General features: G+C 40.1%; 4 protein-coding genes across 6 annotated transcripts; 2 read left to right on the top strand and 2 right to left on the bottom strand.

The window, feature by feature from the left end:
- The first annotated feature begins 968 nt into the window (after window positions 1-968).
- LOC118215364 (40S ribosomal protein S27-like) lies at window positions 969-3,189 on the top strand. Its single transcript, XM_035396068.1, has 4 exons — window positions 969-1,122; window positions 1,958-2,066; window positions 2,161-2,271; window positions 2,965-3,189. The coding sequence occupies exons 1-4, from the start codon at window positions 1,117-1,119 to the stop codon at window positions 2,991-2,993; spliced, it is 255 nt and encodes an 84-aa protein (XP_035251959.1). The 5' UTR covers window positions 969-1,116; the 3' UTR covers window positions 2,994-3,189.
- Window positions 3,190-4,251: 1,062 nt separating this feature from the next.
- On the bottom strand, window positions 4,252-8,360 carry LOC118215361 (dnaJ homolog subfamily A member 4-like). The gene is made up of 8 exons (XM_035396061.1): window positions 8,201-8,360; window positions 7,731-7,876; window positions 7,050-7,230; window positions 6,646-6,750; window positions 5,646-5,873; window positions 5,169-5,399; window positions 4,900-5,000; window positions 4,252-4,745 (listed from the first exon to the last, which is right to left on the bottom strand). The coding sequence occupies exons 2-8, from the start codon at window positions 7,860-7,862 to the stop codon at window positions 4,533-4,535; spliced, it is 1,191 nt and encodes a 396-aa protein (XP_035251952.1). The 5' UTR covers window positions 7,863-7,876; window positions 8,201-8,360; the 3' UTR covers window positions 4,252-4,532.
- Window positions 8,361-9,655: 1,295 nt separating this feature from the next.
- Window positions 9,656-18,126, top strand: acsbg1 (acyl-CoA synthetase bubblegum family member 1). The gene is made up of 14 exons (XM_035396060.1): window positions 9,656-9,833; window positions 10,990-11,057; window positions 11,262-11,536; window positions 12,651-12,739; window positions 13,154-13,274; window positions 13,376-13,456; window positions 13,667-13,816; window positions 14,332-14,508; window positions 14,661-14,842; window positions 15,479-15,712; window positions 15,970-16,187; window positions 16,420-16,559; window positions 17,091-17,337; window positions 17,763-18,126. The coding sequence occupies exons 1-14, from the start codon at window positions 9,754-9,756 to the stop codon at window positions 17,837-17,839; spliced, it is 2,139 nt and encodes a 712-aa protein (XP_035251951.1). The 5' UTR covers window positions 9,656-9,753; the 3' UTR covers window positions 17,840-18,126.
- A 450-nt stretch (window positions 18,127-18,576) lies between these two features.
- LOC118215362 (isocitrate dehydrogenase [NAD] subunit alpha, mitochondrial) lies at window positions 18,577-26,810 on the bottom strand. Of its 3 annotated transcripts, XM_035396063.1 has the most exons (12): window positions 26,680-26,806; window positions 25,954-26,032; window positions 23,843-23,905; window positions 23,230-23,313; window positions 22,580-22,694; window positions 22,307-22,494; window positions 21,275-21,408; window positions 20,368-20,470; window positions 20,213-20,277; window positions 20,039-20,123; window positions 19,671-19,823; window positions 18,577-19,132 (listed from the first exon to the last, which is right to left on the bottom strand). In XM_035396063.1, exons 3-12 carry the CDS (start codon window positions 23,891-23,893, stop codon window positions 19,049-19,051), a joined length of 1,062 nt encoding a protein of 353 aa, XP_035251954.1. In that variant the 5' UTR covers window positions 23,894-23,905; window positions 25,954-26,032; window positions 26,680-26,806; the 3' UTR covers window positions 18,577-19,048. The 3 variants fall into 3 exon arrangements, with proteins under 3 accessions (XP_035251954.1, XP_035251953.1, XP_035251956.1); XM_035396062.1 differs by lacking the exon at window positions 25,954-26,032 and having other exon boundaries at window positions 26,680-26,810; XM_035396065.1 differs by lacking the exons at window positions 25,954-26,032; window positions 26,680-26,806 and adding an exon at window positions 26,214-26,236.
- Between the last annotated feature and the right edge of the window lie 365 nt (window positions 26,811-27,175).

Raw genomic sequence — 27,175 nt, 5'->3', positions numbered from 1 at the left:
CGAAACTTGTGATTCATTTTTTACAAGAGCCACAATTAAAGCTATATCCAAAAGTAGAAGGTAGAAATGTTTTTCATTGTGCAGAAAAACAAAATGATTCGTAACGCCTGTGTACAAAGCTAAATAGCTAAAAACAAACTTAACTAAATTTATACAAAGACGACCTCTATAAATGTTAGCTTTTTTAAAATAAATATTACTTTAGCTAAATTGCTCTCTAGTACCATCTAATGCCGCCGAATACATTCAACTTAACATGAGAAAAATGACCCAGACGTACAGTAGCTAGTTACAACTTAGAATCAAGTTTATTTTACTTAATAATGAATAGAATTCATCAAATTTATGTGGATAGTTAACGTTAGCTGTAGCTCAGATCAATTTCGCAGTAACATTGGTATCGTTTGACGCAAATGACGTTCTATTCCAGGAAGCGGAAGTGTTGAATGTGACGATTTTAGGTTGTCTTCAGGGTTGCCAGGTTATTGTAAATGTTAAAAATTATTGAAGTTTAAAGCGGTGCATGTCTGACAACCTGTCAGATATATTGTAATTTGCATTGTAATGTAAAAGTGTGTAGTGGTCATGCTGGGTTGCATTTCTGATAATAATTTGCCTGTAATTCAAGTTGGTTTATATGCTTTGTTGATGCCGCTGAGCTTCCTGGTCAGCATTGTTTTCAGCATAGTGTGTAGATAAGGGGAAACCTGAATTTGTTGTGGTATCAAATGTTTACACGGTGTGCAGTTTTATGGTCTGGATAAAAGGCTTTGGCTTAAAATGTTTATTACCGGTGTCTAAAAGATGTGGGAGTACATTTTGTTTTTCATATGAATACACAACGTGGGCTTCATTTTTAGGAATCTTCAAATTGTTTCAGAAATATATTTAGTATTATCATACCGAGGCCTTTGAATGCAATGTTACTGCAGTAATAATAAAGCAGGTGTGTTTCCCAACCTGTCCAATACAGGCTACTCAATGCTGGCAATGCTACGAGAAAGCGATGTTGAAGTGTAATCCTGATGTAAATCAATCTGGCAACCTCAGTACAGCTCCTTTGAACCAATCAGTCTCGCGAGCGTCTATGCAAGGAACATCGTTAAGTCAGTGAAAATGCCTGTAAGTCAATAATAAACATATTGTTTGTCGATATAGTCGAAATATCAGAACCTGAAATTGATTTATTTATATCTATTAATATTAAATTGTCAATGATTTTACTTTTTCTGATTACCAATGTACGCACGTGTTCTGAAGTTTTTTCTTTTCTGTTTTGGAAGACACATGGCGCTCTTGTCTTGCATGGGTAGCCATAATAAAATTGGGCCTAGCTAGTTAGCTGCCGTTCAAAGTTCTGTGATTAAATCATCGTCCGCTATTCGTTGCATTGGCTATGTTTTGCTAGTCTTGTGATTTACAATATTAGCAGGTTGATTTTGTTGTTGTGATTTAGCTAATAGTTTGCTAGTAGATATTGTCATTGCGTCAGTACGTTTTAGAGCTTGTATGTTACATTACTTGGCTAAGTGGTCACGAGTTGTCTAGTGAAAGCAACTTGGCTAATAAGAAATATATGCTGTTGTTTTAATCAGACAACCATTGTGTAATTTAATGGCGTTGGCTATTTATAACGACATGCAACTAGCTAGAGATTTAAGAACTCGATGGCTACTTGCCAGTGAATATTAGCAAACTAGCTAGCTAATAGTATCTAAGCTAACTGTGGGGGTGTGTATCGTTTTTCGCACGTTGATAGCTTATCGTTAGTTAACAATTGACCAACTAGCTATCTCTTATTTAGACACGTAGATAAAACATTTTTTAAAACTATTTTTATACATTTAAAATGTAAATATATTAATGTTTACCTCCAGGGACATGGTGAAATTAATGGATTTAAAGCTTGCCATATGGCATTTCTGGGTTTTTTACTAAACTCCCTCCTTTGTTTCAGCTCGCAAAGGATCTTCTCCATCCTTCTCATGAACTTGAGAAAAGACAGCACAAGAAAAAAAGACTGGTTCAGAGCCCCAATTCTTACTTCATGGATGTCAAATGCCCAGGTAACCCGTGTGCCTATCCCCACACTGAATTCCATGGTGTGTGTTTGCTGTCCTGTATGACTCTGTCTGTGACACACTTGTATTTGTTTCTCAGGCTGCTACAAGATCACCACTGTATTCAGCCATGCCCAGACTGTGGTTCTGTGTGTGGGATGTTCAACAGTGCTTTGCCAGCCAACTGGGGGAAAAGCCAGACTCACAGAGGGTAGGTGGAGGGATTTCAGCAGCACAGATTATGTCCACTACTGCTGTAGGAAAGAAGAATGCTTAAAGATGTTAGTTGCTTAAATAATGTGATGCAATGATTTAGAATGTCACGTGGTCATCTTTTGGCTGTGTGAAGGCCTCATTAAAATCGAGCGCATTTTCACAATTTTATGTAGTAATGAAAAATGCATTCAGTACTCATTCTTGGGGCATAGGAATAATTATCTGATACTGCTTTTATGTCTTTGGAATACCTGCATGGAGTATTTTTGCTCCATTGGCATTGAATTACTATAACATAATGCCGTTAATCAATTAACTTGGTGTAATTGGTAGATTTTAAAGTGGTACAGACAAAAGGGGGCCCTACCCAGTACTAGATAGGTATAACGAATACAGTGGGCAGTGAGTGTAGGTTGGGATGTAGGGTGAGTGTATGTCTTTGAGATTTTTCATATATTGGGCCACCAACTTCAGAGAGAATTCATAGGTAGAACTTTAAATTCACATGTATCTGTTATTTAAGTAGAACCTAAATGACAGCAAATGCTATATTAGTTTTCATGTCAGAATAATACCTGACTGCTATATCAGAAATATCCTGTAAACATACCTTTCATACAGGCTTTCCAAGTGTTTTTGCAATTTATTTAAAGTGGGAAATAAGTTATTGTTTTCAATTTAATTTCAGGTTGCTCTTTTAGAAGAAAGCAGCACTAAAGGGGATTGAAATGGAATGGCCATGATGAATGCGAAGAAGTGATTCAGACCACTGATCAATGCCTTAAACTTTTCATTGATTCCAATGAATGAAGCTTGGAAAATTAATCAACTTCTGAATGGTACATGGCAAGTTTTTTCTGTTGTGTAACCTGTTCAGTTTTCTGAAATAAAGTCTTATACATGATGCAGGAAATAAGTGTTACATGATTTTATTGACATGATTTGTAATTGTAAGTAGGCCTAATATATGCATATACAGTATGAGTGCAGTTGAGTGCAGTGCTCCCTGCCACAGACACATCATTGAGTCTCAGAAATTAATGGCATTCGCTTCTATATTATCTTGTTGGTATAGGCCAAAGATACTCAAATCTGGCCCCAAGGTCGGCAGTAGTTTTGGTTCTCTTCTGCCTGATAGTCAGTAGTCCAATAATGTCAGTGATTGGCCAGAGGTACACTCACTTTGAGCATCCAAAAGGATCAACATGATTTAACGCAAGTATGACTTTGCAACTATAACTTGCATCCATGCCAGTGTATATTTAACACTCCACAGACAATGTAGTTCAATAGAAGATTTAGTGAAGATTTGAGGAGAGGCATGCAGTATCGCCTAGTTAAGACAACCCTGAGGCTGTGGACACTTGGCACGCTAGAAGGAACCACGACTGTCTTAAGCCTACCCTTCCCCAGACAGGACAACACTATGTTTCACGCTGCTGTGGATTCCCAGTCATAGTTGGCTAATAACACAGCCACGTCCGGAATCTGCAACTATTAAGGCCTTTAGTTTGTCGTGGATTGCTATCATGTACTTTTTTACCAGACAACTCAATCGAATGAGCTAAGGTGGAGCATGGATTTTATATTGACGGGGGAAGGTTTAGTTGTCATATTGGGAATTTTATCAGGTTGACTTAGAACCACTTACTAAATGCCTTGGAATCCTAAATTGGTCGAATCAGATTTACACTGTGTCCAACAACGAAGTATCCCCAATGCTTTAATTGAGAATTTCTTTTCAACTTGGCCTAAGGCCTGCTGGCTCACCAACACCACCTTAAGTAGCTATTTATATTTTCACAGATCTCCCATCCAAGCACTAAAGAAGTGCTGCCCTGCTTAGCTTCTACCTTTGGATGAGAAGGTTATCTTGTCGTATGACCATCTTGTTGTATGCTAAAGCACCTTCAAGCTTCTCTGAAAGTAAACTTAAATTTGCACTTTTTTTTTTAGAGAATCAAAGCAACCTTGCTAGTATACAAAATTATTTATTTCAGAAAAATCAAGTTACCTTCACAGAAAGCATAGGTGAAAAATTCTCTATTCAGTTCAATGGCCTTTTTTAACCAAACAAAGGTGGAGGGGAAAAAATAAAGCAATTCACATGAAGCGTGTGCCTATTTTGTTCACATCCACTGCCATGAAGCAGAAAGAAAACATTAACAGGTAACATATAACAGATGATTCGTACACACAGAAAATAATGTCCCCATGTTTATACACCAATCGTTGCAAGGAGAAAGGGGGTCACATTCACTGCGTCTGGCATTGCACCCCACCCCTGGGGCTTTCGTCCTCCTCATAGACCTCCGTGTTGTATCTACGTTGCTGGGAGTGCAAATCCAGGTCACTCAAGTCTACTTCCTCCATGTCATCAGTGATCATTACCTCATCTCTGGGTGGGAGCAGGGCCTCCAGCTGAGGGAGCATGTGATCAGGGAGCCAGCCTTTCTCTGGGAACTCCACCTGAGAAGAGACCGCCAGGACACAGGATAAGCAACAGCCCCGAACTTGACTGAATAATCTGCTGACTTGGCTGTGGCTAACTGGAAAGCAGATTTAAAAAGCCATTTCTTTCAGCAGTGAGCTTGTCATAAGAAAAGGGAGACTATAAACTTACCACAAACTGAATGATGAGTTGTCCTCTCTCATAAGGGTCTCTGTACAAGGGCATACCTTCATTTTGGACACATTTGATGTCATTGTGCTTTACTACATGCCCTGCAACAATAGAATGGTGATATACTTGTGTACATAGTAAAGCTGGATCTTAGAACAGAAAGGTTGTGAGCACCTAATTGAAATGGGCATCTAATACAGGAAGGCTTAGTCAAACCAATTTCACTAAAACCCTCCCTGTATTAGACTAAGGATGAGTTTGCAGTTTACCTGGTGGTGAGGTAATGATGAGCATTCTGTTGTCTAAAGTGCGAATAGTCTTTCTGAACCCACAGAGTGCTTCGACCAGCTTGATCTCCATCTTCATGAGGAGGTTGTCTTCCTGTCTCTGGAACACTGGGTGGTCCTTCTGGTCCAGGACAATTATGACATCGCCAGGTTCCAGCCCAGGCTCCTGGTCACCCTCCCCATGGAATGTAATCTTCTGCCCATCTTTCATGCCTTTACATTGAAGTCATGCATTGCACTTTGTTAGTGAACCAACCCATGCACACCATAAAAAGCTGAGAATGAGAGAGCTAAATATATTCAGGCAAGAGCATTTACCACTGGGACTTGTAGAATTACACAAAAATTGTGATTTACAGTAAAATCTCACAAGCTCATTGCTACAAATATACAAGTTGGGTCTGATCGATTTGGTGTAGAGCACGACTTTAACAGGAACTGCCAGGATAACCTACACACCTTTGTCAATGTGGACTTCCAGGATCTTCTTCTTGCGTTCCACTTTGTGACCATTGCAGTTCTTACATCGGTCTTTCGAGTTGAACCTCTCGCCTTGGCCCTGGCAGTCCGCACACATGCTCTGGATTTGCTGTATCATGCCCGGCCCGATCTGCTGCACCTGTATCTGAACACCCCTCCCTTTGCAGTTTGAGCACTTTTCCAATGCTCCTTTCTTTCCTCCGTAACCTACAGCGAAACATTGGAGGCTTTTAGTCCTGGCCTTCATCAGAATAATAGACAGCTGTTCATCTCTCCATCCAACTAGATACCAGTTTATTGTATATAACAAATAGAGGGTACTTCAGGACATGTAGAAAGTATTTGGGTTTTGACCCTTGTGGGAAAACATGCAAATGAAGGGATATACCTGGGTGTGGCAGTTTTCGTATGATACAAAAAAATTATTTTTGGGCATTCAGTATTTTATATTTTGGTTTTAGATGGCAAAGGACTCAGTCTAGCTATACATAGCCACCTTTTTTGAATACTGATCTGCTTAATCTGTAATATTTATTTCTGTAATTATAACGTATTTAAAGATTTCACATGTTTAAGACCCAGTTAGAGCTTTAATTTGAAACTGTTGCAATTTAACAAATCTATCATTTACTAGCTTATTTTGAAACTACTATAAGCAGGCGTAATACACACTTGATCAGAACCAAGCTGACCATCATAAATACTTGTATTGTCACAAACTCCAGATTCCATTTCATTGAAGGTACATTAAGGACAAGACGCTTGACCTAAGATGAAATACCAGACTACAGTTGCAATATACAGTGGACTGTATTGGTGGTTTTTTTCTTCTTCTTTGTATGTTTGTTACAAGCAATTTATGCAAATGCAATAATGCACTAGACTGAACTTCTCTTTGGGGAGATGAAAAAAACATGAATAAACTCTAAAGTTTTTGAATAAACTCTAAGGGAAAAAAATAGGAAAATATGGCACATACCATCACATTTTTCACAGATTACATTCTTATGAAGGCCCAGTTTTCGGGTTGCGCCACTGTACATCTCTTCCAGTGTAACAGAAAGTTGATGGACAACATTCTTCCCTAAAAAGGACAACAACAAAAAAGCAAAAAATTACTCAAACTGAAAGTGATAGGAGAAGTCACTCATTAACTTTAATTGAAGGAATAATTTAGTATAAGTACTCAGTCATAAATAATGATTTCTGCTTGATATCTAATATTTTGTGGTATTACCTCGGTAACAGACTGAGATGTTGAGCACCTGAATATAATGTCCAGGACTAAATGCTAACAGTATCCAGCAGAATCAGTATCAGATGATAATCTATAATTATAACAAACTGTAAAATATGAGGGATTGAAGCCAGGGGTTGCCTTACCTCTCCTTTCCCTCTGCATTCTGCTACCACCCCCGAAAAACATGTTAAAAATGTCCATAGGGGAGGAAAACGCTTGGCCTCCCATCCCTCCTTCTTTGATGGCTTGTTCCCCTCCACGATCATACAAGTCTCTCTTCTTTGGGTCGGACAGAACCTCATAGGCTTGAGAAATCAGCTTGAACTGTAGAAATTAAACAATATTAAATTACATTACATTACAGGCATTTAGCAGACGCTCTTATCCAGAGCGACGTACAACAAGTGCATTAGGTCAAGGTGCAGAGCTGCAAAAGAAACACACTAGAGTGAGTAAAGATCGTAGTGCCAGAAGTGACCACATCGATCAGGACTCCAACCCTGTAGAGTAACCTGTTCAGCAAACAACAATCCTACCAAGTACAAACTAGCACTGGAATCACATTTGCCTAATCAGACAAAAACAATCCTGCCAAATAAACTAACGTAATCATATTACCCTAACTAGGTACATTGAGCATTAAATGTCAACACAATGAAATGTTTATAAATTAATCCCTTACAAATTGCGATTTTAACTTTCGGAAATTGACAGTTCGATGATCCTAGTTCCAGATCATTCCAGAAGCCGTTCTCGCTGTGTTGTAAATCGAGCAGGCTGTGTCTAGGCATCCACCCCGTTCAACACAATCAGACGTGACTTACTTTCTCTCCTTCGTTGGGGTTCTTGTCAGGATGATATTTCAAAGCAAGTTTTCGGTATGCCTTCTTAATTTCATCCAACGAGGCTTCTGGTTTTACGCCAAGAAGGTCGTAGTAACCGGTTTCCCGAACCATCTCGACTACAGCAGCTATAGACAAACGACACAAATAAACAAATTGCCAAAACGAATTAGTTAATTCGATCAATCAGATGACAGCTGTTTGTACAAAAGACAACATAACTATCTAGTAACCTAGCCGTGTGGCCATCTATTTTATTCCACGATTAAGTTCACGTTACGAAACATATGGACTGAAGCTTCAGTGTCACTGTCTTTAAAACACCTAGAAAGAAAGGTAGAACTGACATTTAAACTAGCAAGACTTGGAGCTTAACTTTCCTTTGATCCATGACATTCAGCTATTGAAGATAATATATGTAATACAAAGACGTCAAGGTACAGTAACGTTACCTTTTCAACAAAAGAATTACCGACAACTCCTTGTCTTACACGCTAGACGTTCGTGGGCTGGAATCTCTCTCGGCTTTAACAGCCGCTTACTATTTATACAGCGTCGAGACGCAGAACTTTCTGGAGCGTTTATGCAGCCCGTGACGCTAGAAAATTCTCTCGATTATTCCGGAAAAATTATGCAATTCTAGGAAGTTCCTCAAGGCTGTGAGCTATTCTCTAGCGAATGGGCCGAATTCTTGAAAACGCCGTAAATGCCAACTAGGGTACTATAATATCGTTTCTATAACCGCATTTTCAAAACGCCTAATAGGCTACATGGCTTACTATGGATATGTCATGATGAAAGATAGGTCGAAAAACAAGTGAAACTAAGCAAAACATTCACTTTTTATTACAGAGGTTGAAATGAATTTTGTTGGTTGCTTGCACCACCCTGATGAAAATTCCATTTTATATAGTCAGCTAGTCCACCAGTTTGACCTGAAATTTTTTTAGCTGAAATGTCTTGCTGGGCAGAAAAAATAATTATATGTTTGTGTTTAATTGACAGTATTCACTGTCAATTAGGTTACTGTGTGCTGTCAAACAAGTTAACCTGTTTAATATATTTTCTTGCAGCATGCCCCAATCTCCAGCACTATTTATAAGGTCAGTAAATGTAACATCTAATCACTCAGTCTGGCTTTGGAAAGTAGGGGGAGACAGTCCAGTGGAGTCTTAGGAGGGAATCTGTTGTCTTTCTGTGCAATTTTACAGTGTTGATGGACAAATAAACCTCAGATATTTTTCACCATCCCACCTTTGAGAGCTTCTTGTGACTATATGATTCTGTGTTTTTTCGTATTGCCAATTGTGAGACAATGTATATTTTTTGGGTTGCCATTTAATGGTATAGTACTGAAGTAGTATTGATATACTAAGACAGATGGCAATATCCAATCATATGAATTCCTCCAGTGGGAAGGGTACAAGTTAGAGTAAATGTTTTCATATGGTAGTGCAGAAACAATGATTTAATCTTTGTGTGAGGATTCACAAAATATATAAATATTTATTTGTTAAATATGTTCCCACAAAGTGCAGTAAATACACCCCAATCTATGCACCAGCCTCTAATTAAGATGTATTTAATGAGCTAGCATTGTTTGATGGATTTCATCACATGTTCTTGGAACCTATAATGCATTTGCATTTGAAAGGGGGCTTTGGACTCATTAACATGCCATACAGGTTTCTCAACTTTAAAAAAGAAAACTGTGTGTATAACTAGCAGGATTCTGTGGCTCTTATAAATAGGAACAACAGGATATAGAAATGACCTTACTGCATATAGCTCAGTAGCTTGTATGCTTTTTGAAAACCTTTGAACTGCCCGTCACGTCTGAACATTAGTGAATGTTATTGTACCCCAAGTTCTATTATTCCCTGTTGCTTTTTGAATTGCAGCCACTCTTGGTGCCTCAAGCAGTCTCAGGGGGCAGGCTTTTCACTGCTGCTACTTAGCCTACTGCCTGAAGTTGTTCCATGGTAGTATTCATTTAGTAGCCAGCATGTCCTACAGTGATGAGATAACCAGAGCTGCTTATTACAACGAAAACCACCAAGACCATGCCAAAAACGCAGAGAGCAGGTAGGGAATTATGAATGGATGCATATCAATGGCTCATCTGGTCTCTCTTTGTCAGTTGTGTTGCGGCTCCACAACAGCCCGTTGTGCGTTTTTGCCTGGTGGTGAACGGCATGGAATAGATGGAACACAATGCAGCCCTTACCACCAGTAACACTTAATTGTTTTTTTTTTTGTTTGTTTTTTAATAGTTTAAATGTGATATTGGATTTAGTAATATGGTGTGCAGTAAATAACTACAGGAATCAAACAGCTGAAAGCAAAGGCCATTGAGGGATGACTGATAACATTTTGCTCTAAGATGGTGATCAGTTTTTCTAGATACAAGAATTTAAATTTAAGATTTCTACATTGTGTAGGAATGGTACTGATTATTGTACCACAACTGGAAACCATGTCCGACTGGAAAATAATTTGTGTATGCTTATTATGTTTCCAAATAAAAGCATTTGTGAAATTTCTGAGAAGCTACTAGGCATAGCACCGATAGGAAGAGCATTACTCTGTAGACACCTCCTCCTGTTTTCAAGGGATTGGGTCACATGACTAGTTAACAAACAAGCAACTAGACTCGGCCTTTTTCCTATTCTAAATGAAAAACGGGCAGTTGTTTGAACAGTGTGTCTTGTGCCATTTGGTGTAATAAAAGAACCTGTCGCTTGGTGCGTAATTTATGTTTGCTGCTTACACACTTTGAATCAGAATGAGAAACGGAAACTCTGTTCAAACTGACTGTCAAGCTTGGCCCTCCTACTTGATTAGTCAATGGATCGGGTCAGATACGCATTTCTGTGCTCAAGCTTATCCGGCTCCTTTAAAATGGAGACAAAAGTTTGCTTTCATTTTGCACTTTGCCTTGCAGGAGCACAACTCTGTGCAAAGGATGAAAAGCCTCAGATTTTTCAAAAAGTTTCCACGACCGCTGGGTATGAGCTGTTCTTTTGCATTCGGCAAGCTCCTCTCTGTAACAAAGCCTTGGGGCTTTAACTGTGTGTAGCTAAAGCCTGACATTGTGTGGAGGGCACAATGGCTGTTGAACCGGGCCATGTGATTTGGTGAAAGAGGCTGCTCTGGCCGCAGCTGGAATGCGAGGTAGAGCGGGCATCCCTCTCTGAGTGTCAGGGTCTTCACCACTGTCTCTGTCCTCGCTGTGTTCCAGTCCGGTGGCCTCAGTGCGAGGGTCCATGACACATCTGAGGAAGGATAGGGACACGCACACCAAGGATGGTAAGACCTTCAAACATAAGAACAGGCATGATGTGACCGCATTGCATGAAACTGCCTTTTCTGAGTATTCAAACTGCAAAGATGTTCACCTGTATAGATTTAAGGACACAAGCGGGATGGTGTAAAATGTGTCCTGCTAATGGAATATCAGTGGTCTTTGCAACAGGTGTGTGTGTGTGTGTGTGTTTCTCATTATCACTGCAGGAGATCGGAAAAGGAGCATTGGAGAGGTTTTAGCCAATGCATCACTGGCTCCAGCACAGTCACTTTGGACCACAGAAGCCAGTGGTTATGTCCAGCTGAGGATTGATGAGACCTGTCCTGAGGAACCCATCACGGTCCACCAGATGTTCAAGGCTTCTGTGGAGAAGTATGGTGACCTGTCTGCCTTGGCCACCAAGAAAGAGGACAGATGGGAAAAGATGACTTTTGCAGAATACTATCACACCTGCCGGACAGTTGGCAAGAGTTTTTTAAAGGTACACGAACACAACGCAAACATGAAATGTTAACCTAAAATTTATTTGCAAAAAGGTGTGAAATAGGATTTCACTACTTCTGTCTCCTAAAGGCAAAATGTCAAAGAAAAGTGGGAAGTTCATCATTATGATTATAGCACTCATTATAGCACTACATACTATGTAACCCTATTAGCTGCATTACAAACTGTAAGTGGTTTCATTGTCCCAGTGACTCTTGTGCCAAGCTTGGTTCTGTTATGTTGTCAAAATGTTAAAATAGTGGTAGCCAAGGAGAAGCAAGAGCATGCATTAGTAGTGCTGCACTGAGTTTTTACCATGAAGCTTATGTACAGTTGCACTGCATATGAAATATCTTTGATGAAATTGCATCTTGCGTATATTCATTTGTTGGTTTTGCAAAGAGATACACAAGTATGGGCAGATGTGGCCACGGGTCATTACCACACTATTTTCAGTATTAGTATTCTTTATATATTGTTGAATCTGTAAATATATTACTGAATTGCTTGGGTAAAGATATATACATGTAAAAAGGACAAAATGCTTATATGGTAGAGGAGAAAACGTGAAAGTATTAAAAAAACACTTGTTTCAAATGTGGACCTGATGGCATACAGGAGCACAGCAGCTATATTATTTTGATAAGATCTGTTATAGTACAGTCCCATTGGAACGCTAATGGCTTGGAGTACTGTAGGACCGAGCCACATAGTCTATAGGGTCATCCATGTAATGTGCCTCATTGTGCAAGGTCATTGGACACCTGCAATCTACCTCTGCCAGCTGTGCACAGTCCGTTGGCTCATTAACTGCACAGGTCAGCTGGTGGATTGCAGAGATGAAGGGACGAGCAGCTGGCAGAACGTGGTTTAAAGGCTAGTGTGCACTCTCCCAAATTTACGAGTGCTCTGTAGCAATGAGACAGCCTTATAATTACCATTATTTGTCCAAAACCAGAGAGTAAAGGAAAATAGTGGGATGAGAGTCAATGTGGTTGTTAATCATCTTGATTTACAACGTGCTCTTTCATAGGATCTTAGTACATGATAACATTGAAAGAACAAAGCAGGAGTATGCGACTAAGTTTGAATTTCTCACCTTATGTGTGCAGCTTGGTTTGGAGCGCTTTCACACTGTGGCTATCCTGGGATTCAATTCGGCAGAGTGGTTCTTTTCTGCCATTGGCGCCATATTTGCAGGGTGAGTCTCAATGAGATATTAATGTCCCCAACTGTGGGGAAACTGGGATCACATAGGCTTTTGTTTTATCCAACCACCATGTGCATTTTTCTCAAATATAATCATGCATTGCATTTTCTGGCTATAACTGGGAAAAGATAGCGCATACTTGAATTAGATATGGTATGGACAAAATACATTTCATTTGTTGCAAGAACAGTTCATACTTTCCAACAATTTACATGCAATCTGCTGTGAATTATACATTTACTGATTATCTGTATAAAGAAATATGTATTTTAGCTATTTCTGCCTGTACAAATGATACCTGATGGCGGTATTTTATTTAATGAAACGTAACTATAATGCAAGTGGATATTAAAGAATCAAACACTGCCTTACAACCTGTTTGTTTTTCATGAACCTGCACATTAGAGGAATAATGACAGGAATATATGCCACCAACTCCCCAGAGGCTTGCCTTCATGTGGCTAATGACTCACGGGCAGACATCATTGTGGTGGAAAACCAAAAACAGCTGGACAAAATCTTGCAGGTGATGTGTGTTTTGAGGTACCACCGTGTACTGCTTTCTGTGGTGTTACAACTGAAATATCAAAAGGGCCCTGGCTGAAAAAGTATCTCTTCATACCGCAGATACAGAATATGCTGCCTCACTTGAAAGCCATAGTACAGTACCATGGACCTCTGGAGAAGAAATTGCCTAACCTCTATTCAGTGAGTCTGGTACTGTTTACTGAACATTGCTGAACACAACTGAGCATTACTGAACAGAACTGGATACTATGTTAGACAACTGGACAAAATTAACATTGCTGTATATTAATAAACATTGCTTAACATTGACTGAATAGTACTGCAGAGTGACATGTAATGCTTGATAGTGGATAAATAAGTAACTGGTTCCTGTTGTTTTGCCTGGAACAGTGGGAGGAGTTTATGGAGTTAGGACTTCATGTGCCTGACAAAGAATTGGATGATGTCCTTGCTGTCCAAAAAGCCAATCAGTGTTGTGTCCTGATTTACACGTCTGGCACCATGGGAATGCCCAAGGGAGTGATGCTCAGCCATGACAATGTGAGTCTGGGGAGGACTATAGTGATGGTTACAAGGTGATGAATGGAACAATCAGAGTGTTTCCCTTGTTTACTGGTTTCTTGGATTATAAAATATAATTAATATTCAATCTCCTATAAGACATGACTGTGACAAGTTCAGCTACTAGATCCTGAAAAGGAAACTTTTGTAAACACATGTTTTGTTTTGTTTTTGTGGCCGGACCGCAACAGCGAGGCCAGCCCTACAAACGCGAATGTCTATGACTGAGTGACTGAGTGAGTGATGAAGTTACGTCATTGGTCGGCCGAGATATGAAGTTACACCATTCGTCGGCCGGATCACGTGTGTTAGATCCAGCCATATACTAGGTTTTAACCTGGTCTTGTTATTTAAAGGGCATTCAGATAATGCTCCATAGACAGCCCTTGCGGCTGAAATATAAATGTTATTTAACTGTATGTATCACTAAGGAGTTATTTAGTAGAATAACACAGGATTACAAAGGTATGCTCCTCTCCCTGCATTATAAACAGATCACATGGACCACCCATCATGCCAGCCGAGCAGGAGACATGCAGCCAGCCGACACCAAGCAGGAATCCCTTGTTAGCTACCTCCCGCTAAGTCACATTGCTGCTCAGATCTACGACTTGTGGACCGGAATTCAGTGGGGGGAGCTGGTTTACTTTGCACAGCCGGATGCTTTAAAGGTACTAGAGCAGAGGCAGTGAAGTCACACTTCCTGTTCACCCTTATTCTGTCTAGTTCCCATTTTAGAACACCTCTCTGGAAAAACAAGATGAGGTCCCATGTATTGTTGCGTTGAAGTTCAGTGTTCATGTGCAGTCTTTTGCCTGCCCAGGGAAGTCTCATAAGCACGTTGAGAGAGGTCAGCCCCACCTCCCATATGGGCGTTCCACGGGTGTGGGAGAAGATGATGGAGAAGATCAGAGAAGGGATCTCACAGAGCGGATATGTGAAGAAGAAACTGGCCACATGGGCAATGTCCGTTAGCCTGGAGGCCAACCAAAACTGGGCCAACAAGTAAGCCCTGCGATGACTTTTGTTGGATGTGACCTAAGGCTTAGCAAACATCATGAAAAGCATTATAGGGCGACTGGTAGGCTCATTTTGCATTAAATGCAGTGTGTGGATGCTCTCCTTGCCAGCTGTAGTGGGCAGCCATGCAGGGCTATGCATGATTGGCTATAGTGTCTCCCTGAGAGGTAGAGGTTGGAGGGAATGACTGTGTCTCATTGTATAGCAGCAACCCTTATCTGGTGCTCACAATGTGCTTACTCAAACTGCACATGAAGTGTCTTCCTCCAGGTCATTGTGGACTGAGGTGTGACAAGTCAGCAGTGAACATCAGATGTTGTGATGGAGAGTGCATGGTTGCCTGCACTCACCTGAATTGATGGAAGTGGTTCAGCAATAAGCGTGGCTTGTAGATACAATTTGGCATCCCAAATAAAGAAAACAAAGAATTACAGCCCAGGTTTAGTTAGCTGGTTTCCTCATCCTATCCCTATGTTACATAACGTAATAACCACAGTAATTTTGCAGATAGTGTTATCTTGAGTGACTTGCAAAACAAGTATTTTATATATAGATATAGATATATATTGATATATAAAATGAATATATATATTGATGTATATTTTGTTTGTTTGTTGCCAGGAACGAGGATAAACCTTTCCTTTTCCTTCTGGCTGATGGTCTGGTTCTGCAGAAACTGAGGGCTGAACTAGGATTCTCCCGCTGCCTGAAGTTCTTCTCTGGCGCGGCTCCCATTGCCAGAGAGACGGTAGAGTTCTTCCTGGGTCTCAATATCCCGCTATATGAGGCCTATGGCATGAGCGAGAGCACTGGGCCACACTTCATGTCAGGCCCCAAAGCCTACAGACTGCAAAGGTGGGTTCACTGAATTATTGCATTATCATGACACCCTTAGCCAAAGCAACTTACTGCAGGATATTTACTGAAAAAGTTCAAGTTAAGTACCTTGTCCAAGGGTTCTAGAAGGGTATATCTGGGATTTGAACCTGCCTCCCCCCTGTGAGGCCGTATAATGAGCAGTGGTTATATTCCATCTAAGCAATTGACCTGCATTTGCTTGAGGTCACATTAGGATGTGAGTGTAAAGTAACTGATTTGTTGGTTGTACAAAGCTGTGGCAAGGTGGTTCCTGGCTGTAAGTTCAAACTGGCGGACACAGATGCAGTGGGAATTGGGGAAGTGTGCCTGTGGGGCCGGAACATCTTCATGGGCTTCTTGAACATGGAGGACAAGACCAGAGAGACCCTGGATGAACATGGCTGGCTACGCTCAGGCGATCTGGGGAAAGTGGACGAAGACAATTTCCTGTACATCACAGGCCGCATAAAAGGTATAGTAGGCATGCTCTAGACAGCTGAAACACTTGGTTATGGCTTCAAAAAATTTCTTCTTCTTTCTCCTGCACAAGAGTCTTTTCATTTTTGATAGAAAATTTTATGTCTGTCCTTTCATGAAGTAATATCACACCGTGGTTGAATGTATCTCCTTTCTTTCCCCTCCCTGTAACATGTACTATGGCTTTGAGTCGTGGCAATTTGTCACTGTGTTCTGACTTCACACAGAGCTGATAATCACAGCAGGCGGGGAGAATGTGCCCCCGGTGCCCATAGAAGATGCTGTGAAGAAAGAGTTGCCCATTATCAGCAATGCCATGTTGATCGGGGACAAAAGGAAATTTCTATCCATGCTTCTGACCCTTAAGGTAAATGCTTTAAGGTAAAGGCCTTTGCATAATGCCATCCGGATGGAGACATAGTTTGCTGTGTAAGTGATGTACAACTGAAAAAGCAAATCCTACTAATCTGAAATGTATCTAGAAGTTTTTTTTTGAAGAGGTTATGTTTTTGCATTCATCATGTATGGTTGAAGTGAGAACACATGTGCTTAACTCAATATAATGGTATTTCTTAATGCATTCATTTGAGATATTGTGCTTGATATCCATGTAAAAAAGGTAAAATATGGTCAGAGCTGTGCTGTATATGTGCTTATAATCATTGGATGCTTCCTACTTTATATGCCATGCAGTCAAATGTCTTGATCTAATGTGCTTCCTAAAATGGTTTGTCTTGATACACAAGAGTCACGGTATTCATTTGCTGGATTTATGGAGTAATTGTAAATGTGAAAAAGAACCTATCATTTATTTTTGCTGTGCTCTTCAGGTTTTGGGCCATTTCTGAGAGCGCAAGCTGTCTTTTTAAACACTAATATACAGTAAGCCGTTGTTCAGTGTGCCTGTAATGCAGAGACAATGGAGCCCACAGACGAGCTGAGCCTGGAGGCTGTAGAATACTGCCAGCAACTGGGCAGCCAGGCCACCAAAGTGTCGGACATCGTTGGGGGAAAAGACAAGGAGATCTACCGGTCCATCCAGGAGGGCATTGACCACGTCAACTCCAGGGCCATCTCCAATGCCCAGCGCATTCAAAAGTGGGCCGTGCTGGGGAGAGACTTCTCCATCGCTGGCGGGGAGCTGGGTAATGACTGCTTCAATAGTGTCTAATGCAGGGTGAACAAGGCGGGTGGATCCTCTCAGGATTTCTTGCCAGCTTCTGCATGTTTATTTAATTAGTTCAATCATTTAAAACATTGACATTGTTTTACTGTTATGATGAGTGAACTAGTTAGTTGTAAGCTTATTCATCTGGCATAATTTGTTAAGAAAAAACAAGAGACACTCACCCTCCAGGATATCGGTTGTGCAAAGCTAATGCACACATTCTAACATTATATGCCTTCAAGAGTCATATATGTGCTTTATCATTATGTGCTGCTGTAGGCTGAATGAGAAGACAGTGATCTCAACTGATGCCACTCAGCCACAGCTTGTGAAAGAATATGAAATACAGTGGAGTCCATTCCTAAGAAATATACAGACAACCATTCTTATTTCTCATTCCAGGCCCCACGATGAAACTACGGCGTAGTGTTGTGCTGGAGATGTATCATAAGGAAATTGAAAGCTTCTACACAGAATGAGTGCTGTGTGGACATCTCGATCACAACTACTTGTTTGAAAGGCATGTGGGCATTTGTCTCTTTAACGTTAATTTAATCATCAGTTTCTATCGTCTCATTGCTGCTCAATACCTTTAAATACTCTGCTGATTTCACCTTTGTAACTTCTTAATGTAATCTGTCATTTTACCTTTTAATCTGTCTTTAATAATAATTAGTGCAAACTAGCATATGTTTGGTTACTGTTTCATTAAAAGCAATTCTTTTTACGCGAAGCTGACATCATTAAAAGTGAAGATATGCATATATTTTTTTGTTTCCCGTTTCTAGAACTAGTTTCCAGAGCTCTTTTGAAAATAATGGCGGAATATTGTATTGTTTTATTGGCACTATTCTGTTTGGAAATAACCAGTCCATAGTGAAAAGTGGAGGACCTGTTATTTATTCAGAGTGGAGACAGACACTCTTGTTTTCAAAAAGCTGAGAAATTTTACATCTGCTGATACAAACACCAAAAGGGCAGTGGAGTAAAGGACAAACTTAGATTGCACAGTTCTTGTGGTGGGAGGTTGGGGACTATCTGGAAAGCCGTGCCATTCCCAATTATCAAACCATCCTAAAATGGACAGTGAGGAACTGAGGCATGCAAAATTAAAAAAAAAAAAAAAAAAACAATCAAATTTATCGTCCCTGTGTGGATCACAAAATGCTATTTTTCTGCTTTTAATCCTACAGTAAAGGAGCCCACAAAAGACCAATTTCATTCAAAATATTTTCAACCTTTAATGCACTGTAATGAATTCTGAAACCAGATTAGGTCACATCCACCAATGACTCATCAGCAGATCACAGGAGAACTGTTTAATAAAACAAAATGTATCAGACCGAAGGCCAAAGTCAGTCAATAAACAGAACAGAAGCAGACTTCTTTCTTTTTTTAACAAATAACAATACATCTCACAATCACAGAAACCAAAGGACAGAGTGAGTGAAGAATAAGACAGGTTTGTGTTTTGATTAAAACATTCTGGTGGTCATCCCACAGCTGTCACTCTTTCAGCACATAGATACATACATTATATTTTAATATAATTTATATATACTGTATATATACACATACATACAGTATACAAAGACTAAATATTGTGCGTTAATATAAGAATGATATGAAGCTGTGGTTCAGCCTGGAGCTCAAACAGAAAGGAGGATGTCTTCTATCAGCATCTCCCCTCATTCCAAATCTTGGACCCTTCGGCAGATTTCATTTGTGAACTCCGAGCACTTGGAGTTTCCACCAAGGTCTTTGGTCAGAACCTGGGGGGGGGGGAGGGCGGGGAGTGAAAAAGAAAAAATGTTACATCTTTCATGAACACCTGAAAACAATCGTAGGGTGGATCAGTTTGGAAATATTAAGATGTTATACTGTACACTGTGAATACCTTGTTGTTTTCCATTAATATAGACCTTTTATTTATTTCTTTAATGCAGTGGGAGATGTTAGTGTTAATATGCTGAAAAAGTTATGATATGAGGATATGATCTTTGTATTAACAGCATGGCTGGTTTCTGGATAAAATGAACAGTATAGAGAACTATATATCTATCCACATGGTCAATAATCTGTGGTATTTTTAATTCTGACATCAAACTGAAGGAATTCACTAGTAACTAACTCACTAGGATGACTTATTCAGAAAAATAATTTATTGTTATTACAGTATTTTAGTGAAACACCAATTTTGATTATAATCAGGAAGTATAGCCCTTTGGTCTCCTTATTTCAGGTGGCCCTTACAGTGATGTCACACTGTCAGTGTTTGGACAGAAGGAGCCCCACAGTGGCCAGATCTACCTTCTTGTCTCTGATGGTGTCAAAGCAGGCCGTCTCAATCCTCTTAGCGTAGCCATGCAGACCCATGTGCCGCAGCATCATCACGGCGCTGAGCAGGAGGGCCGTGGGATTGGCCATGTCCATCCCGGCGATGTCCGGGGCAGTCCCGTGGACCTGGCGGGGACCAAGGTGCCGTTTACAGCAATGTTTTGAGTTTTAGACACATTTTAGTCAAGTCAACTGGCATGTACCGAGCATTGGTGTCAGTAGCTGACAGAGAGCACTAATGCACCAGTAAACTATTAAAAAATCTGAAATGACAGTGATTTTTACAACCAGGAAATCCACTGAGGTAAACGATACAGAGCGTGAAGCAATCTATGACATACTGATTCAAATATGGCGACACCATTGGCTCCAATGTTCCCGCTAGGTGTCACTCCAAGACCGCCAATCAGACCAGCACAGAGATCGCTAAAAACACACAAACAACCATTCATGCATTTATTGCATGCAAGACACAGCTAAAATATAATTTACACGGCTACGAATGCTCAACATACCTCAAAATATCACCGTAGAGATTGGGCATTACCAGCACATCGAACTGTGTGGGATCTTGTACCATCTAAAAAGGAAACACAGTGACATTCAATGTGGAAAGTGAAGAGGGAGACAGGTAAAATGAAACAGAGGCAAATGAGAAGAGATTGCATACATTCAGACACACTGTATCCAGGTACATTTCAGTGAATTTCACATCCTTATGGGTTTCAGCCACCTCCCTGCATTTCTGTAGAAAAAGCCCATCAGACATGCGCCTGAAATAAAGGTGTGGAGAAAAAATTTCATTTTAAGTCTGTTTTCTTTAACATAGTAGCATTCAATTAGGACAATGTACAATGAATTAACAATATATTCTATTTTGGTCACATTATCTTTCTTTGAGATTCAGTTTCTGCAAGCCTTTTTATGTATTCTGTAATGACAAATCTACACGTGAAGATCACTGCAAAATAATAACTTAAGTGCGTGATGCAACGGCTTGTGTTGCGCCACCAAATTTTGCGATTGCGCCACCAGTTGAAAAAGTGGCAACAGTGCCACCAGTTGAAAAACCTAGTCTGAAGCCTTGAGTCAGTATTATACAGCATCACATTTGGGCAGTAAACTGTATTATATTGACACATAACTGTAACAACCTCTGTGCATCAATTATTATACAAACAAAAATTTCAAATGGCTGTAGCTGTAATAGCAATTAAAGATTCAAATTGTACTCAAAAGTTTTTTCCAGAACTTAAGCTGTTTTCTATCAGCCACACAAGACGCTTAACATACAGGTCTGTATTTAAAGGGGTAGTTCACATTCTGGGGTTTACGTGTGTGCAAGTCATTGTACAAGCTGCACTGGCGTTACTCAAAATTTATTTGACATTTTTTTGCTTTAGATCACAAACCCCCAAATGCCCTACAATGCCCATTGTAAAGCTGACAAGTTGTCAGAAACTTCTCTAAATATCTAAAATATTCTACATCACACATAAGGGTTGGAAGCTGGGCCAAACAAAAACATGCACTAAAGCAATGGTTTCAAAAATCTTTAGGTTCGAAATGAGACTTACATAATGTTGGCTTTGTGGACAGCTGTAACACTGGTTCTTTGGTTATTTTTGGCATATTCAAATGCGTACTCAGCTATACGCCTGCTGGCTTCTTCAGTGATGAGCTTTATGCTTTGTACCACCCCGTCGACAATCTGAAAAGAGGGGGAAAATGGCCACAATTTGGTCCAACTGATTCCTGAATACTATTAAAAATAACAAATATATATCTTTGTAAAACAAGACAATCCGTATAGGGCTCTACACTAACATTTTTTTAAAATTTAGAAGCACATTAATGTATCCCAATTAGAGATGCGCTCCTAAAATACTTTTTTCAGCACACATCAATTTTCAGGAGCAAAAGCTCTTAAAATGGGGATACTGTAGAGCCCTGCCTTACTACTTTGTAGGAGAAAGTGAAAAACAATGGAATTTCATTCATTTAAAATTTCATACATTCGCTATAATAAAGAAAGCACAAAGGCAGCCATAGCCCTTTTATCGCCCTGAGATTCTGTTATGCAGAAAGCGATGTCACAAGGAACAGCAATAAATTAGTAGACCAGTTTTCACACAGGAAAGGAAAGTCAATAAGGGACAATGAGATAAACAGAAGACAATTCAAAAGTCAGGATATTTATGTCAGGAAAAATGGCAGGGGTGGTAAAACCTGGTTTTATTCAGCTTTAGACCACCTTACCTAAGGTAAAAACCTGAAAATGAGCTGTGAGCATTCTGCAGGTCTGCTAGCACTGTGAGAGAGAGAATAAAAGAACAGGAGCATGGCAGGCGTGGCTAGCCTGGAGCGTGAATATTTATACAAGCCAGCCTATGACTCATCAATGCTTTTTACTCACTTGGCAAAACAGTAAAAGAAGTAGAAAACTTATGCTTTTCTAGAATTTAAAAATAGATTTTTTTCTAGGGAAAAAAATGCTGAGAGAGGAGAAAATGAAAATATGGAAGTATTTTTAATTAAAGTTCTCTGAGACAGTACGCTTCTGCACACTGCTTCCCTGACCAGCAGACATTTGCTAGCGAGGTGCGTACCACATGCTCGATCCCGCTGTACTCGCCCTCCGTGTTCTCGCGGATGGTGACCAGGTCCACGTCCGTGTACGGCGTCTTGTAGCCCTCGATGGACACGCACGGACGCACGTTGGCGTAGAGGTCAAAGGTCTTTCTCAGCAGCAGGTTCATTGAGGGGTGACCAGCGGCAATAGGTGTCTTCAAAGGCCCTGTGCACAAAAAGCGTTTGAAAGCCCGGTGGGAGCCTTTGAATGCACAGAGAGTGCAGCCTGAAGGAATGGAAGGTGTGGCTACCTTTCAGCCCAATCTTGCTCCTGTCCATGGATTCTTTCGCTTCAGGTGGGATCATCCACCGTCCGCCGGGTCCTTTGATGGCGGTGACATTTCTCTCTTCCCACTGAACAGGAGCCTAGATGAAAGATGACAACATTAGGATTTGTCTTTGTCACTATCTTCATAATTACCATCTAGTAATGTACTTCAACCCCCTCAACCACACTGCAGGGTGGCAGTGTAATATAATGGTTAGGGAACTGGGCATGTAACTCTTTGCAGGTTAGATTCCTAGGTGATGCACTACCATTAAGCAAGTACCTAAACTGAATTTCTGCATTAAATAGTTAGCTGTACAAACTGATTGTATGTACAAGAATGTAAGCAGTGGAAGTCACTTTGGATAAGAGCATCTGTTAAATACTGCACTGTAATGTAATGCAACTAAGCGCCATTCCTTTACTTTCCCCATTTCTGAGTGTGCACATGTATATAGAAGAGTGACACCAAAGCAGTCTGGCGGAAAAAATTCTTTTTAGCTCACTTTATGCCACACAAGGGTTCTAACTTGAACGCGACACACAGTTATGTAAATCAAGTAACAAGCACAATACATTTTCTCAAAACGTGGAACAAAATTTAAGGTGCAGACACCTGTGTTTTCAGCTTACTTTTGCAGCATCGAAAATCTTCATAACTGCACCAGAAATTTCTGGACCAATTCCATCTCCAGGGATTAATGTGACCGTCTGTATCTACAGAGCAAAACAGCAAAAAAGAAAACCACTGAAGCACAGAGTCAAAGATTCATTTATATGGGTCCAACCTACAACATGAGGCAAAAGGTACCTAAATCAATTAATCTAATCATAGGAAATTTAAGGATGGATTCTACACACTACAGATGGTCAGCTCTGTTTTCTTTACACTGAAAGTTCTGCCTCTACCAAAGAAGCTGATAGAAATTAAAACATTCCAATTTGAAGCATCTGACTAATATTCATGGGGGCATGACCAGGGAAAATACTGGTGGCAGTGAATGTTATACATTAATACTCAATAGAACCAGAAACGCCTGTTACTAAATCATAACCTCATGCAGTAAGAAGAAAATAAGTGAAACAGGACCTGTTATTTAAGCAGGATTTGTACTTTTTTTTTGCTTTATGAGTTTATTTCAGCCTTTCATTTGCACAGCCTTTTCTTCTGAGTAAAATACAGAATCTTTTCTAACAACTCCAGATAACTTGCTAAAAGATGGACACTTGGTGCAGGCCAACTTACCCCTCTGGTTATGGTTCTCATTTGTGGTACCTGGCTCTGTGCGGCCCCCATGACGCGGGACAACTAGAAACAGAAGAATCAGGTGGTTAACATCAGTCGCAGGCCTCAGCTCAAACTTTCACATTGGCAGTTAACAAATTCATAACCATGGATCTGCACAGGAAGCATAATACTGTACTTTATAATGCTCATCTGAAATTGTATGACCTCACCACTTCTGCCATGAATTCCAATGAGTTTGCCACAAGCATTACAAAAGGCCCCAAAAAATTAGCAGGTGGTGTGGTCCTCCTATTCCTCCCCGTACAGGGAGACCTGCCATTTTAGTCAAACATCCACTGCCTGTTAATCTTGCGGTCAAACTATTGTGACATCAACTTTGAGTTCAGAGAAGCTGTTTTACATGTGGGGGGAAAAGAGAGAAATACCACGGCAGAGAAAGTCTGAAGGTTCAGACTTTTATGGGTCAGTCACTTGTAAGCAGGCTCACAATTGACAACGTATTTCTAATATGCTTTGCTTTAATTTGTTTTTCACATTGAAATAAGATTAAAGTCAGAAAGTGTGAGCAGCATAGCCATTTCACGAAGACAAATATGGATGCTGTGCAAATGAAAGCAATGTTTCTTACTGAATGGGGAGTCAATATAAAATGTCATTCGAAATTCTCCAAATCAAAAAAATGGAAATAACAATTTCAGAATCTTCCTGTACCAAAGAAACTGCTGATTTTACAAGCAACTAACATTTGCCATTTATAAAAAGTTACGAAACACAAGATTCAAAGAAATGTGGGATTGTGGGGAATTACTGCACTTCAAACCCCTAACTTTGCACTTGTCTTTCCATCGTAAGTTACCCTGAATAAATCATTCGTTAAATTCCAGTTTAAAAACATGCATTCAGAACATGCAGCCAGGGATGACCAGGGATTAATGTGCACCATGCTCTCCAATCCAATCTTTTGAATATACTTATGATCGATTTCACTGGTTTGATAAGAGGTTGATTACATCTTTATTTGACAACAGAGAAATATTGTGCATTAATCTTTGGTGTAAAATCAAAGGATGAGATAAGCTTATTATGTCACAAGCCCTGATTGGCCATGGATTGCAACCTAAAGTTGCAATACAGTGGACCATGGCAAAGTCACAATGTAAATATAAATACTACCGATCTGTATTGGACCTATGAAAAGTGAATAAGTGTGGTTTTGTGTTCTAAATGAGGACTTGAGTGACTTTTTAATTCCACCATTGAAGAGGCACAACTAAGAATACAACATAATAAATAAATACATAAATAAAAAGCAATTAATGGAAACCGTATCACTTCAGAGCAGTACTCATATATCATGTTTTGCTTGTTGCCTGAACAAATGTAAAGTTGTGTGCCTCTGTGTCGATTTTGACTTGGGTAGCCAAATGTTTTACTCACGCTCCGCCTTTTGTTAAATACCCCATTGCAAAAGGTCAAATTGAGCTGTATGATTTAAGAACAGCGCTCCGTTCCAACATAGTTTATATGGACTATTACAAAATATTTTCACGTAACAATTACTATCAGAGATCCTGGACATATTCTACTACTTGATACTACAAATGGTGGTCTTCTAGTGCATAAGTCTTATTATAGGCATGTCAAGAAATAAACGCACGCGGGGCAGTGTTTCAGTTAAATTATGCATTTTTTTACAAACATGCAGTGCACCTGAATATAAACTCAAACTGTGGCGTTGCAGACACCTGGTGTTCCAAATGAACACCATCACAACTGTTACAGCTTGGTTAGCTTGCTACGCTAGGTGGGGCATTCGCTGTGTGTTCTGCACCTGCTCTGCTGCTGAAGTGACCTTGGCTTTGCCGTGAAAGGGGATGAGCTAAAGCGACATAAAACGGTTAACTAGCTAGCTTGATTCATTTTCCATGAATAACGAATTAGAAAATGTCAGATCAAACTGCTCAAAATTTCTATTATCATTAAATGGAAAGGCAGCAAAAGCCAATTTAGGCAACATTAGCTAGCTAGCTAACTACTGATAACTAAACGTCAGTCAGGCAAGGTTGCTCTCTGCTAACGAGCTAGTAGCCAGCTATTTTAATTCTTACTTAATCGGTCAGTGATGAATTCTTCTGTTAGACTAACGTTAGCTAGCCGTAACTGCCATTGTCCCAGAAGATTTCAAATCTGTAAAAACAAACGTTTCAGTGCCAGCATATAAAACGTCAATTGATTTGATTCTTGTCAATTGATTCGAACAGGGCAAACGTTGTCCATAGCCCTATACACCCAGCACTCAACATTTTCACTAATATTACTAGCTCGCCATCTAGACAAATGAATACGTTACGTCGTTAGGATAGTGTACCTATTCATTCATAACGCTAGCTGGTTGTTGCATTCCACCTCCGTTACCACGGCCACACATGTAGACTGCTCCCTAACGTTATGGCTAGCTGTCGTCACACTTGTTCCGAGTTTTCCTGACAACGTTCGGCTAGACCTATGAATTTCTCCGATCTGCCAGTAATTGACGTTAATGATCTACTGAAGTTGTCATCAACTTTGTTGCGTACAAGCTAAGTAGTAGCAGGATATTTCTGCGGCAGTAGTGGTAACTGGCTAGCTCTATCCTGGATGAATGAGTGAAGGACACCGGCAGGGAGGCCTTCTTGTGGAATTCCTGACTACCTCGCTTTCAACAATTTTAGCAAACTACACCCGTAATATAGATCAAGAAGCATTCGAGTGGCCATTAAATTCCAGGTTACCCAGTAACACGTGTGCTCCACATGCATGGTTGTCATTGTAAAAGTATTTTACCCATCCCTTACCGTTGACCTTAACGCGTTCCCAGCCATTCTCATAGGTATGTGGTGGGCTTGTCCGGTAATACAATTCACCACAGTGGAAAGCGTCGCAGAGGTTGCTGGTGGGCGGTGATGGACTGCACTACGACTAAAAACAGGGTTGCCATATTATAAAATACAGCTTTTATGTGATTTAAAATCATAAGAATTGTATTCACAATACAGGAATCTTTTTGCTTAGCAGGGACTTCACAGCGAATCCATAGTTTGACATGTATTTATTACGAACTAAGAATGTCTTGTGGCTTTCCTAGTTATGTCAAAACCAGAAAAATGTTTAACACTTAGATTTGACATACCAGTGGGGTATTTTATAAAGCAGGATAACTAAGTTAAGTGGATAACAGCACTGAGTAAAACCCAGAACAGCTCTTTTTACTTCAGTCCATGTTCCAGATTTGGGAGGATTCTGGGTTTTACTCAGTGCAGGTACCCAGCTAACTCAGTAATGAAACATGGC

The sequence above is a fragment of the Anguilla anguilla genome, chromosome 16 (assembly GCF_013347855.1).
Source record: "Anguilla anguilla isolate fAngAng1 chromosome 16, fAngAng1.pri, whole genome shotgun sequence".
NCBI lineage: Eukaryota > Metazoa > Chordata > Actinopteri > Anguilliformes > Anguillidae > Anguilla > Anguilla anguilla.
The sequence above is the reverse complement of the archived record's forward strand: the minus strand, read 5'-3'. Positions and strand labels throughout refer to the sequence as shown.

What these genes read in the sequence shown, in the direction of transcription:
- LOC118215362 (XM_035396062.1), bottom strand. Translation starts at nt 26,712, where the DNA reads ATGAGAATGGCTGGGAACGCGTTAAGGTCAACG. An exon ending in ACAGCGGGATCGAGCATGTG is followed by an intron (nt 21,409 to 22,306) that starts GTACGCACCTCG and finishes CCCTCTTTTCAG; the next exon opens with ATTGTCGACGGGGTGGTACA. An exon ending in ACACCATCAGAGACAAGAAG is followed by an intron (nt 19,133 to 19,670) that starts GTAGATCTGGCC and finishes CCCCCCCCCCAG; the next exon opens with GTTCTGACCAAAGACCTTGG.
- acsbg1 (XM_035396060.1), top strand. Translation starts at nt 9,754, where the DNA reads ATGTCCTACAGTGATGAGATAACCAGAGCTGCTTATTACAACGAAAAC. An exon ending in AACCAAAACTGGGCCAACAA is followed by an intron (nt 14,843 to 15,478) that starts GTAAGCCCTGCG and finishes GTTTGTTGCCAG; the next exon opens with GAACGAGGATAAACCTTTCC. An exon ending in CATCGCTGGCGGGGAGCTGG is followed by an intron (nt 17,338 to 17,762) that starts GTAATGACTGCT and finishes TTCTCATTCCAG; the next exon opens with GCCCCACGATGAAACTACGG.
- LOC118215364 (XM_035396068.1), top strand. An exon ending in CATGGATGTCAAATGCCCAG is followed by an intron (nt 2,067 to 2,160) that starts GTAACCCGTGTG and finishes TTTGTTTCTCAG; the next exon opens with GCTGCTACAAGATCACCACT. An exon ending in AAAAGCCAGACTCACAGAGG is followed by an intron (nt 2,272 to 2,964) that starts GTAGGTGGAGGG and finishes ATTTAATTTCAG; the next exon opens with GTTGCTCTTTTAGAAGAAAG.
- LOC118215361 (XM_035396061.1), bottom strand. Translation starts at nt 7,862, where the DNA reads ATGGTTCGGGAAACCGGTTACTACGACCTTCTTGGCGTAAAACCAGAA. An exon ending in AATCTGTGAAAAATGTGATG is followed by an intron (nt 5,874 to 6,645) that starts GTATGTGCCATA and finishes GTTTCGCTGTAG; the next exon opens with GTTACGGAGGAAAGAAAGGA. An exon ending in GGAAGTCCACATTGACAAAG is followed by an intron (nt 5,400 to 5,645) that starts GTGTGTAGGTTA and finishes TTCAATGTAAAG; the next exon opens with GCATGAAAGATGGGCAGAAG.